This window comes from Copadichromis virginalis, linkage group LG19 (genome assembly GCF_057382275.1).
Source record: "Copadichromis virginalis isolate Kocher_CV1m ecotype Utaka linkage group LG19, C_Virginalis_male_GT1.1, whole genome shotgun sequence".
NCBI classification, from domain to species: Eukaryota; Metazoa; Chordata; class Actinopteri; order Cichliformes; family Cichlidae; genus Copadichromis; species Copadichromis virginalis.
The window spans coordinates 30,110,189-30,122,831 of NC_140636.1; the positions used below are offsets into that span (position 1 = coordinate 30,110,189).

Below are 12,643 nucleotides of genomic sequence, written 5' to 3' on the forward strand. Positions count from 1 at the left end.
ACTGGGCCCCAAAAGGATAAAGAATCCAAACTTTTGTTTTCAGACACGATGTACATGAAAACATGGTTTAAACATTAACATCTCGATTTTTGTCTATGGAAAGAAAAGGTTTTGTGCATACACCCGAGGCACAATCCACAAATAGTTTGGCCATATTTAGCAATCCAAAAAGTGAGAATGCTTTAAGAAAGGTATCATTACATCGCCTAAATGCCTGAGAATAAGAATGAAAGATTAAAAAAATACATAAACAAGAATGCAAACAATGCAAAATTGAATAAAATATGCAAAATTGTAGACAGACGTCTAAAACTGATTTTAAAAAAAAATTTTTTTTTGCCAATTGTCTAATATTTTCTGAATTTAAATATTCTTTTTTGCTTTTTAAAAAAAATTGTCAATCACTTTGTTTGCATACATGCATGAGAAGTTGAATACTGATCTGGTTACACAGCATTTACTCAGTAGAGCTGAACATCCCTGAAACCCTTTTGACCTTGTTCATCTGCCAGCACCCGGCAGGTTTCCCATGAGGTCACACTGCAAATGCCACAAATTCCACTGCGCACTCGCAACACACGACTGACTGGAAATGAGTTAAAAGGAAGAGATGAGGAGAAAGATTTAAAAAATGCAGGGAAAAATTAGTAGACGGGAGGAAAAGAGTGATGAAGAGGCAAACAGGGACAGCGAGAGCTGATGAAGAGCAGGCGGACTCTAGCAAATGGATGGAGTGGGCGGTGATGGTGCCTTGTGGTTGTAAATAATTCTGACACATTCTAATATACAACAGCTACATTTTAAGAAAAAAGGGAGAAACTGGCAAGTAAAGTCATATTTTATCACTTTAAATTACTCTTTTTAAGGACTTGTAGTTTTGTAATGTGCTGTTAGTGTTTTCCAGCTAGAGGTTTCACTTTATATCAGCCACATGTGGCAACTGTGAATATAAAGTAAGATAAAAATCTGTATTTTTGCAACATGTTTATGTAATTTCCTCGCTGCTCATTCTTTGCTCAATGTTTCTTTTCATTTGGACTTTTAATTTTATAATACCAGATGCTGCATCAGTGGAACCCAAGTGTTTTGACTGATATTTCTATATATTTTGTTACAGACGAGCTGTTCAGGGGCCAGAGGTGCAACAGCAGCCCATGGGACAGGAAGAATCTGAAATATCCTCAGTCAAGGAGCTTGAGGAAAATCTGAGCCTCACTTCATATCAAAGCCGACAGGGGGCGCTTTTGGCACCAGGTAAGACAAATTTGCAAGATTTTATCTTTTCTTATAACTGATTATATTTTAGTTACTTTGTGTTTTTCTTTTCAGAAGGATTTTAAACTGTTGATTACAACACACAAAGTGTATTATCACGGCATGCCACACTGTAATAGTTTCACTATCATTTGACCTTCTGCACAGAAACCACAATGTAACTGAGGTGCAAAGATGTGGGTTTATTTAGAAACTTCATTCTGTTTCCCAGCAGGGTCACAGAGCTTGACAGGTTCAAGGCTTTCACTAAATCGCCTGAGAGACCGCTCGCCCTCGCCTGTAAGAACCAAACAGGACAGAGCTAGCATCAGTTCCTTCCCTGATATGGTGGGACACACGGTGAGGGGAAATTGAGAACATTCACTAACAATTGTTTTTGTTACAATCCAGGCAATTAATGGTGATTTAATTAAAGTAAGCTTTTAAACACTGAGTGATCGCTGTCTGATTATCTTTTCAGGGGAACAAGGATGGTAAGAAGACCTCCACTAAAGGTACGATTTTCTTTATCACAGGACAATAAAATAAACAAAACACTGAAGTGTTTTTGTAATGACAAAATCAGCCCCGAACTGATAACTCCTCTGTAAGCTGTGGCTTATAGAAGAGTGTCTGTAAGACCAGGAGCACAGCAAATCTCCCTCACCAGGCGTGGCAGATGGACTGGTTGTGCCAGGTTTCTGCCTGTTAAAAAGGAGTTTTTCCTTTCCACTGCTAACAAAGGGCCATCTAATTACTGTGTTTTTCTCTCTATTATTATTATAGTTTCTTAAGCTCACAATATAAAGTGGCTCGAGGCAACTGTTGTTGCCATTTTGTGCCACATGAAATGGTCACAGAATGATAAGCATGTCCAAAACACAACTAAGACTAAAGAAAAACAATGAAAATAAAGCATTGCAAAGGAAAGAAGAGATAAATAGCCAAGAAATACATGCCTAAACAGAAACAAGAGGTAAAATATAATGATTCTTTAACAAAAAAATCCTGACTGAGGATATTTTATTCCACTGAAAACCTGTAGAGTGCCTGAAACTTGTCCTGCAAAGGTTACTGGAAAACCTGATGGGAACAGTATGTACGGGTTAAGCAGTTAGTGAACTGTGTAACACAGTGCAACACAGTGTCAAATGTGAGAAGCGATGTGAGTTTGTTGGAAGCTTTATGGATGATACTAAGACAACTCAGCTGTGTGATACAGAGATTAGGAGGGTTCAGTTGCTGTGGCAATAATGTAGCAGTAAAGAATAACATGAATTGAGTGCTTGGAATTGCAAAGAAAGATCAAGTTGAATTCCCCCCAAATAAAAACTGCTTCGACTTAAATATTAAATCGTAAATTTTCTGTGCTTTTATATTTCCTGGAATGGTTTTAAAAGGATCTAATACTGGAGACATCGCAAAAGTCCAAAAAACCCCAAGAAATACCCAAAAATTTAGTTCACTTATCATGATCATTATCTCCCTTCTCTTCCTTATTTGTCTTTCAGGAAAGACGACGGCTATGAGCCGGCGTCGTGTGTCCTGCCGTGACTTGAGTCACCCCGACTGCGATGGTTGGCTCTGGAAGAAAAGAAAGGAGAGCAGTGTCTTCATTGCACAGAAGTGGCAACGGTTCTGGTTCGTGCTCAATGGGCCTCACATTTACTGGTACAAGAGTCAACAGGTGAGCAAAAAATCAAGAAAAAGGTCATCATCGCTGTTAGTTCATATAATACCTAAAGCACATGATCTATCTGAGTTAGTGCCACATGCATTATTAACTATCAAAATATTTTGCATTCATCTAATTGTCAGTATGTCTAATTTTCTTCAATTGTATTTCAGGAGGAGAAGGCAGAGGGGTTTCTCAATATATCCAGCTATGGCATAGAAAGCGCCGGAGAGCACAAGAGAAAATAGTAAGAGTGAACCCAGTGATGAGTCACATAATGGTGCCATAATGGAAAGCCATGGTTTAAAACAGCAATTATATTATGTATGCACATGTTCTGCATATTTAGGTCTTCATTTTTGTGACACCCCCGCTCCTTCTTTCTGTTTTCTCCCTACCAGCGTATTCCAAATGTGCCACCCGAAATTTCAGAACTTTATTTTCGCTGCGGACAATGTCAATGACATGAGCAAGTAAGTTCATACTGTATAATGATATAACAATGTCACAATCGGCTGGTTGTGTCGGGCACTAGCTCGAACACAATGCAGTTATTCATTCCTTTTGCTAACAGTCTATGTTAGAGGTGGTAAAGTTGTAACAGGTGGTGGTGTTCACTGCCCCCTGCTGGTTGCTTTTTTCAGGCTTCTCTAGTGAGACTGTTATGCATTGTTTAAAGATGTTATCCTCAACATACTCTCACTAGACACTTTATTAGATAGATGCTGCAAGTATCAAGCTGGACTCCCTTTTACCTTTTACATCCCAAAGGTGCTTTATTGAATTGAGATCAGGTGACTGTTGGAGGCCAGTTGTGAGTGCTGTGAACCTGGACACAGACCAGTACAGTACTTAATAATAAAGTGTTTAGGTAAATGTGTATGAATATTGGTGACATAGCTTATCCCCTTTTTTTTCATCAGATGGATCAACTGTCTGATTACAGCCATACAGAAGCACAAGAAGTTCAACAAAGGCCCAGATAATGAGGAAGGTGTGGAAACATTTCTCTTATGCTTTTAAATTTTTACTCTAAATCACTTAATTGTATGTGCACAATACAATTCATGTTTTCCCATATATTTCCTACGGCATTAGCAATAATGCATCGTGATGTGTCCTGCTTGAGCAAATAAATGGTAGATATAATGATATTTTCACCATAAAAAATAAGAGCAAATTGTAGTCTCATAATTATCTAGTAACACAGAGCATTATTGTTAATTACTGTAGCTTTGCCCATTTACAAATGGCAGTCCTGATGCTTCACATTTTAGGTAATGGCATTACATTGACAGCTGTGTTCATTTATAAACAGAGTGTTACAGTGAAACTGAATCAGAGAGCGAATCATCTCCTTCAACCCGCAGGAAAAACAAGGTTAGCTCGGTAAGAGAGTTATATATTGCACAAATAATCATTAAAGCATGCACATACACATCCAGATTACATTCATTTCATATTTGTCTTGATTATCTTTCTCAGAAGGTACAGTCCAGCACCCTACCTCTCCCCAAGGGTAAGAACAGGGCACCATTACCTAGACCTACAACAGAGGGCAGCAAAGGAACAGGTATTTGTTATGTCACACTGCCTCTCTCTTGTTCTCTCAGTAATAAAAAATGTCTTTAATCACAGCGTAATGAGTGTTAATATTTTAAGACTCATTAAGTTTTAATATTCTCTGAGAGAGTAAATAAGATTAATTGTGTTGTTTACTTACCTTTAATCCTGTTTTGGATAGATGGTTCACAACAACTGTGTGACTGTGTTTTTTTCCTGTGTGTTTCCTCCCTTCTGTTAGAACCTGGTCAGGTAGATGAGATGGGCATGATGCTAAACAATCTAAAGGAAGGGGGAGTTTCTCTGATCGGCCACGAGCAGCCGTTCACGCACGACCACTTCAGGAAGTCATTCATTCGGCGCAACAAAAATCCCGTCATCAATGAAAAGGCACTCACGCTCCGAGCTCTGCAAAGCACTCTAAAGGTGAGGAAAGGTCTTATCCAGTCTTACCTTTCCTTGTGTCTGCATGGAAACCCATGCGATTCAGCATTAACTCCAGCAACTGATACACAAAGCTGCGATGGTCCTGGGTCAGTGACCCTGTGTTTTCTGTTTTGTATTATTGATCTTTGATTTCTTGATGTGTCTTTGTTAATGCTTAGAGTTTTGGTTCTTGTGTTTAGTGTTTTGTTATATCTATCCATGTCCTCCCCTAGTGCTCTGTTCGTGTTCCTGAGTTTGTGTTTGTAAAACAGTTTGTAAATTTCCTGTTTTACTTTGAAGGTCTGTGTCTCTCATGTCTAGGTTCAGCTGTGTCCTCCCCTTGTGTGTTTATATAGTGTGGTTTCACCCGTGTTCATTGTCGCTCTGTCTGTGTTATTTGGGGAATCTCGGTGTTTTTCCCTGCGTGTCATTCCGTGAGTTATGGTTTCAGGTTTTGTTTGTTTCTAGTTTTCCCAGTTTAGGTTTATCTTTAGTTCTGTTCTCGCTTTTGTTGTTTTCACCTTCCAAAATAAAGCTCCTTCGCATCACAGCCAGTGCCCACATTTTGGGTCCTTTCTAAAAAAACACCACACGACTGCTGCTGCAGCCGTGACAGTAGCAGGTACATTTATCACTGAGTGCATGACAAATGGCTCAGCTGGTGAATTAACCAAGCATCTTAATTATCGAAAGTTGCTCTGGCAGGAGCTATATAACAAAATTAAAAACTCAGCTTTTATTAGTAACTCGCTTTGGCCGTAGGGAACATGGAAGACATGGGTAAAACCACTCCTATTTAAAACTGCAACGCACTGTTTCCCACAGCTTGAAATTCACTCGGCAGTGATGGATGGTGTATATATGACAGATATTCCTTAAACGCCTCACATATTGTGAAATGAGAAAGTCTCATCCAAACACCTTCAAATTCAATACTGTTCTTGCTCAGTATCACAGGTGATTTATACTTCTAGTAAGTCTGTGCCGTAGGTAGATTGTAACTGCAAACCTCTCTGAAACCCTACGCCATAACCTGATGTGCACTTTCCTGGAAATGTAACTACACATCTCATGTTCATCTCCTGCTGTTGTTTCAGTTTTTAAATTAAAGAGTGGGAACCCAGGAGGGGAAAAAAGTCCCATCATTCTGTTTATTTCTATTGTGGCTGGCACTTCATGTAAAACTGTCCACATAACCACAAGGTAACTGAGACATAGCAGTGTTGGCCACTTATGCGTTGGCTATGCAAATATTCACTGCAGAAATCTAAATATAGGAAAAGAACATTGCATATATGCGCATACAGAGACTCCTCAGTTAAGTAAAGTGTTTGTGCAAGTTTTATGAAATGAGGCATGAATGAAACTATATCAAGAAACTGTCTTGCTCAGAAAGGTTTTTGTGTTCAAATGGTCAGAGGGTGATATTAAAATTCATCTGCATGGTCGCTGACTGGAAATGCTTTTTCTCCACAGGCCAAAGAAGCGGAGTTGCAGCAGATCAACAAGATCCTGGGCGACTCCGATCTGACACCTTCAAAGTACCGTCAGTGGAAGGAGAACAACGAGGAGCTGTTCAAGGAAATCGAGAAACTGGTCTCGCTCAAGGCCTCCAAAGCAGGGGACCATGCACCTGAGCAGGACACGCCCACTGAGGAGGTTGCCCTAGAAACTGTTGCCAAGGAAACAGCCGCCGCAGAGGCAGAAGGCGCATATAGACTAAGCCTTAGCGATGGGGAGCAGTTAGTCGATGCAGAGCCATCTGACGTTCTTCTGGAGATGTCACAAGCGTCTCTGAGCACAGACAGCAGCCCAGTATTAGAACTCTCTCTCGGCTCGCTCCAGGATTCAATAAACAAACAGCTGAGTGAAATGGCACAAAGTGGAGACACTTCAGAGAGCTACTTCTTCATTTAAAGCCACACCAGTTCAAAGTTGCTCTGTTTAATAACAGTTAATAATGTTAGACAAATGAAAGCTTTTCTTCATGCAACAATATGAGACAGCGCAGACGGTTTTTTTCATTGGGAGCAGTTAAAAGTTGTATTAAAAATGGCCACAAAATCAAACATTTTTAAATCAAACATGTCAGTGAAATACATCAATGCATACTTGTTTGTCTTTTTGTTTAGGAAACAAATTTCGATAAATGACAAGTTTACAACAGCAAAGAGAACATGAAATTACCAAGTGTCACAGTCTCAGTTTGGTATATATTTATATAATTTTAAAATTATCATTCTTCTTCTTCTGTGGTTAAAAATACCATCAAGTATGACTTTGCTTGGAACTTGTGATATAAGTTGTACCTTTTGCAATGTGATATGTATGTACAGTTTTACTATAAATACTCTATGTATTTGTTTATTGACATTACCTTAATAAAGGTCCATGTGAATAATTTTGTACACAACTTTTACTCCAGAAACACTGCTATTGCTCGTCTGGGTAAGTCCTTTTCAAACTCCCTTCATGACCTTAATGAGAACCTTTCACCAAAAATTATATATTTAATGAACTTAAACCTCCTAAGACCTGAACTCTTTCATGGCATGCATTTTTAATTTCTCTTTGCTATTTGGGCTGATTGAGACCTGTTGAATGTAAAAACAAAGAAATATCTTTTTATCTGATTTTGCTCTTCAAGGGCCTGATATGCACCTATGAGGTCACTCGTTTTCAATTTCAGTAGAACAGTGGCAGTATAATGTCCTCGTAAGTGGATATCCAGCCCTTGTAGAGCAAAATTTAGTATTGTGGTCTAGACAACCCAAAATTTGGACACCGGGTCCTGGATCCTAGGAGAATAAAGAACAGCTGCGTGACAGCTGAGTTTCTCGATTACCTTTTGCCTGGATCTGCTGTAAATGCACTAAGACAGATGATGTCTTCCTGAATACTAAGACATCCCATGCGACCCTGCTGCTTTATACTGTAACCTTCACTTGCTCAATTAAAAAAAAGAGAGTGTAACGATCACTGAAGAGTGTTATGATGTTTTGTGATTTCCCGCAACTGAGTGGGAGATAACTGCCCAGACTTGGTAAAGTAGTGTGTCTGTGTTTCTAAATGTGTGTGTCTGTCTTCAGTGCATGAATTACACCCTCCTCTGTGTCTGAGACCTCTTTTAAGCCGTCCACTGACGTTTACTACTAGATAAAATGTTTATTTATGAGCTACTTGTTCTGTGCGAGCAGGTCTCAAAGACCTGCGTTCTCAACCATGATGTAAATTTCTCTCCTCTCCTGAGGTTGTTTGTTGCCAGCTGAAGCGATTGAATTGGTTATTCTCACATCGGATTGCGATCTCTCCACGTGGCTCCAGGCAACATTCACATCTAACATCTATTCACATAATGTTGCTTGGTTTAAATGCAGTGAACTTGTCTGCCGTACAACATGTGAGATGATCACTCTGGCTCTCGGCCTCGTCTTAAGACAAATAATGTGAATTTATTTCCATATTAAACATGTAAATGTATTTAGCTTCCAAAGTTATCTTCATAAGTGAATTGCATGTGCTCCTATTTCCTGATTTCGTTTTTCTTCATTGCAGCATAACCTACCTAATCTGAAAAGTAATAAATAAATAAATGCAACAGATTGTGATAAATAGTTTTTTATTTAGTGCAACAAATATGAGCACAAAATGACAACACAAACCAGTCATTTGCAAGGAATAGAAAATACCCTTTTGTATATCCTCCTGTGACGCCTTCTTTAATATTCATAGTGCTCATCTTATTCCAGAAATATAATGTTACCCAGTGAAAGCTCCTCCTGTGCTCAAGAGCAGCAAATTCATCAACAAAACAGGATATCACATATAAATGTAAAGCTTTTTTTTTCTGTTAACAACCAGCTTAATACAGATGAAACCGAGTGTGATGACCTTAAGAATTTAAGCTATTTTTTTAGGCTTCTGCTGGCATCATCTATGATTCACAGTTCTGTTCAGACAATTTTCTTCTTAACAGTACAAATGCATGGCTACAACGTAAAGGCAACACAAAGCAATACTTCAATCATATTTCACCACATGTTGCATTTAAAGGCAGCGTGATGTTGAATCTTTTTCTAACGTGACATTCATCCATTTGTTTTTATTTACACCCCCAGATCATGTTTGTTCCTGTGTTAAAGGAGAGCTACATCCATTATGTTTAAACCTGCATGACAGTTCATTACTAAGCAGCAATGTCTGGTAGTCCACAGTCATTTATGAATTTATGACTTTTCATTACATAAGCTACACACTGAAAAGATAAAAATGGGTTTAGAAAGTGCCCTTAATGCTATTTTTTTTCTCTTTTCTGTCCACGCTTTCTTAAAGTTTAAAATGTTGGACAAGCTTCTAACAACTAACTTCATATACATCCATGTCAGGCTTGTTGGTCATTTCTGGACATGAGTGGCAGGGAGACACAGACAGCTCATGCCTAGATGGGCAGGTTGGGCATCGTGGTCGTTTGAAACTGAAAAGCAAAGCGGCGCCTCCCAACACCTGTAGACACGAACCCAGCCACCCAAAGTAAAGCGAGCCAGCTGGATGCAAGTTGAGGTGTGGGTACCGTGGGTTATGAATCCTTTGACTTGGATCCACCCCGAGTCTTTTAAGGTTGTGGGTGTAAACCCCTAACGCAGTCAGGCTCAGCAGCCCTGCTGTCACCACCAGAAGTCCTCCTGAGGCTGCTACACCTCTTAGAGGGAGATCTGCCCAGCACCGGACCCCGATGCAAGCCAGGACAATGCCAGTGCCGCACAGGAACAATGAGGTTAGCACCAAACCCTGTGCCAGACGAACCCTGGGGTCTCTCTGATACGGACCAGCCACAGGCCAGCACTGCCTCAAGTCAGAGCGCTCCACCTGCAGGCAGCTCTCCCATAGTCCATCAGAGCGCAACAAGATCAGTGCCTCCACTGAACTGGACCTGGTCCCATGACTTTTTGTTCCTGACCGGAGCAGACTTCCCGGTCCTGCCATTCCCAAATGTGCCTGTCCCTCTCTCCACTGGGGGGTGATGGCAGCAGTGAAGACTAGGACCAAACCCAAGGGGGCAAAAACGATCCCCATCACCATGGAGGCTGGAGTGTGCATCTTTTGTTCTCACAAATCCAGCTTGTCAGGAATAAAAAAAATAGTACAGTACCAGTGTTCAGTATGCTACAAATATTTTACAAAACACAAATAACAGTGGTTGTTTCTCCAGACAGAGACATCGCCTGCTGGTCAAATCTTGGCATGGTTTACTCTGCTCTAAAAGAAGAAGAAGAAGAAGAACAGTTAGATAAAATCCTGTGTTTAAAAAAAAATCAATTTGTGTCACAAACATCTCCTCCACTTTCTGACAAGAAACACAAAGAGCTTTAGAGAGCTATAAATAAGACTGTGGCAAATGCAAAGACAGTCACTACAACGATCACAACATTAAAGATTTAACACGATAAAATAAGAAAAAAGCTCGCCCAGTACCTCTTAAACGAAAGTCTCATGTGTTTAATCTGAAGGCTCTTCATTCTGACTGCCTGAGTGAAAGAGAAGGTCAATGCGATGATGAGAGACAGAGAAAAGCAGAGGCAGAGCTGAAGTGGAGTAAACACAAGTGCACGAGCAGACGGAGAAAGCAGAAGGAGGTTTGGCTTCACTGCTCCTGCGCTGGACAGGGAAAAAAAACACACACACACAAAAACCCAGAGCAGTCGATGGCTGCCTCTGTTGCTAGGATACAATAACCTGGCCAGGCTCAACGTGGCAGCATGCGTGTGCGGTTGTGTTTATCACAAGACTTCTCTCTGCACAAGATGTGATGATCTCATGTGTACAAATGGTACAAATGTTGGCATACTTGAGTTTAGTGTGTGCGTGCGTGCGTATGTGTGTGTATGATGAGTGTGCCACTATTTTTTTTTTTAATGTTTGAGGATTGATGGCCAGCTGTGACCTTGGTAGAATTCAGTCGGGTTAGTAATTATGTGAGGCCACTGTTTGAATGCAGAGTGAGTCTCAGACAGAACAGTAAAGAATGTCCCAGGAGAAGAGGACAGAGTGAAGACGTAAGTGAATCATGCAGACAAACAAGCCGGACATCTCTGTTAAACAAACAACGTCTGCAAAGATGTTATGATGACAATGCTGTAAGACGTGGCTCACTGTGTTTTTGCAAAGGAGGACGACTAGAAATGTTGAGGCTGTTTCTTATAATAATAATAATAATAATAATAATAATAATAATAATAATAATAATAATAATAATAATAAGCAGAAAATTATTATACCAAGCAAAATGTGTTTACACTAAAAAGTTTTTAACAAAGAAAAGTATTTTTATCTAAGGCACATGATGATAAAGTGTCACAAAACATGCAAGCTGTTAGTGAGCTGTACACATAAGAATGCAAACATTTAAAAAGTAAAAAAAAAAAGTGCAACTATAGTTTAACATATTAGATATTACACAGATTCTTATCCATCATTAATTGTTTAATCATCTTTTCTTTATTATTACAAGTTATATATATATATATATATATATAATTTAATTTAATCGGAGATTACACTTTGCAAAGAAGCAGCTGTGGGCAGGAAAGGACAGAACGTACTAGAAAAATATTGTTTTAAACGTGCAGAGACACTTGTAGAATTTAGAGTAGAAATTTTGCATGAGAATGCATGTCTGGATGTGGATGCGGGACACAAGCTTCATAAACACAAATATCACTTGCTTGACTTTAGTGACATGACATAAAAATCATAGAAGATGACAGAGACAAGAATCAAAGCTCTGAGCCACCTGTGAGGGCTTTCATGTGCACCACAAAGTCTCACTTAGGTATGAATTATGTTCTATACACACTTGTTACTCTTGCAGCTGTCGCATTGCCAAGTCCATTGATTACTGCCACTGTAATGACTGTAAATGCAGTGCAGCTCCCTGAGGTGCTTGATTAGGTTTGATGCAGAAAAGAAAGACATAAAAAGGCCAGTCATGAGCCAAAAAATTCCAAGCATGCAGTACATTTTTAATAGCATTTTCCCTCATGAAGGCGTATTTGGAGCAAATACAAACACATGCACGCACACCGACACAGTCCATGAAGTAGCAGTCACTTACCATTCAGGAGGGGTTTGTTTGTATCTCACTGCAGATCGCTGGCTGCCTCCCTGCTGTCGTCTGAATGGCTAACATGTTTCTCTCTGTGGGAGCAGATGGTGCGATGACTTCTTTATTGTTCTTTTCCCTCTTTCTTCTCATCTGCCCTTGCTTTAAAAATTTCTCCACTTGCCTCTGCAACAATTTCCTCTGTCTTCATGTCTGTGTCCTTGTGTCTGCCCCCTCCTCTTTTTTTCCCCCCTGGCTGCTTCCTCAGCTGTCTGCTTCTCTTCCCCGCTATCCCACTTTCTCCTGGATGTGTTTCTCTCTTTGACTTGCCAATGTCTGTGTTATATCTAGGACAGTCCCTCCCTGCTTTTCCCTGTCGCTGTTGCCAAGTAGGGAATGTGGGGAGCTTTCTGAGTAATACCAACACTTCAATCTGCCTGTTTTCGACCACATAGAGGTGTTCGAAAATCAAAATCTGACTGCTTATTGTTTGCCTTTTTATGAATCCTGTTTTGTTTTGAGAACACGGACATAGGGACACAAGCTTGCACAATCACTCCCACACTGGCAGGTGTCCCAATTTATGTGGGACTGCAGAGCATTTTTATCCTTTTTCCTTCATGCCA

General features: G+C 39.9%; 2 protein-coding genes across 10 annotated transcripts in view; one reads left to right on the forward strand and one right to left on the reverse strand.

Moving 5' to 3' along the window:
• Positions 1-8,082, forward strand: part of cnksr1 (connector enhancer of kinase suppressor of Ras 1) — a 28,428-nt gene extending 20,346 nt beyond the window's left edge. For 2 of the 3 annotated variants that reach the window (XM_085441976.1, XM_085441978.1), the window contains 11 exons: positions 1,118-1,254; positions 1,487-1,614; positions 1,736-1,769; positions 2,766-2,941; positions 3,103-3,176; positions 3,331-3,402; positions 3,853-3,923; positions 4,248-4,318; positions 4,415-4,502; positions 4,734-4,918; positions 6,395-8,082. In XM_085441976.1, the coding sequence (XP_085298102.1) occupies positions 1,118-1,254; positions 1,487-1,614; positions 1,736-1,769; positions 2,766-2,941; positions 3,103-3,176; positions 3,331-3,402; positions 3,853-3,923; positions 4,248-4,318; positions 4,415-4,502; positions 4,734-4,918; positions 6,395-6,835 (1,477 nt within the window). In that variant the 3' untranslated portion in view covers positions 6,836-8,082. The remainder of the gene's footprint in view (positions 1-1,117; positions 1,255-1,486; positions 1,615-1,735; positions 1,770-2,765; positions 2,942-3,102; positions 3,177-3,330; positions 3,403-3,852; positions 3,924-4,247; positions 4,319-4,414; positions 4,503-4,733; positions 4,919-6,394) is intronic. The other variant, XM_085441977.1, reaches the window with a different exon arrangement.
• Positions 8,083-8,520: 438 nt separating this feature from the next.
• Positions 8,521-12,520, reverse strand: cldn23l (claudin 23-like). Of its 7 annotated transcripts, XM_085441984.1 has the most exons (4): positions 12,030-12,519; positions 11,772-11,857; positions 10,391-10,573; positions 8,521-10,174 (listed from the first exon to the last, which is right to left on the reverse strand). In XM_085441984.1, the coding sequence occupies exon 4, from the start codon at positions 10,013-10,015 to the stop codon at positions 9,272-9,274; it is 744 nt and encodes a 247-aa protein (XP_085298110.1). In that variant the 5' UTR covers positions 10,016-10,174; positions 10,391-10,573; positions 11,772-11,857; positions 12,030-12,519; the 3' UTR covers positions 8,521-9,271. The 7 variants fall into 7 exon arrangements, with proteins under 7 accessions (XP_085298110.1, XP_085298114.1, XP_085298111.1 ...); XM_085441988.1 differs by lacking the exon at positions 11,772-11,857 and having other exon boundaries at positions 10,391-10,443; XM_085441985.1 differs by lacking the exon at positions 11,772-11,857.
• Between the last annotated feature and the right edge of the window lie 123 nt (positions 12,521-12,643).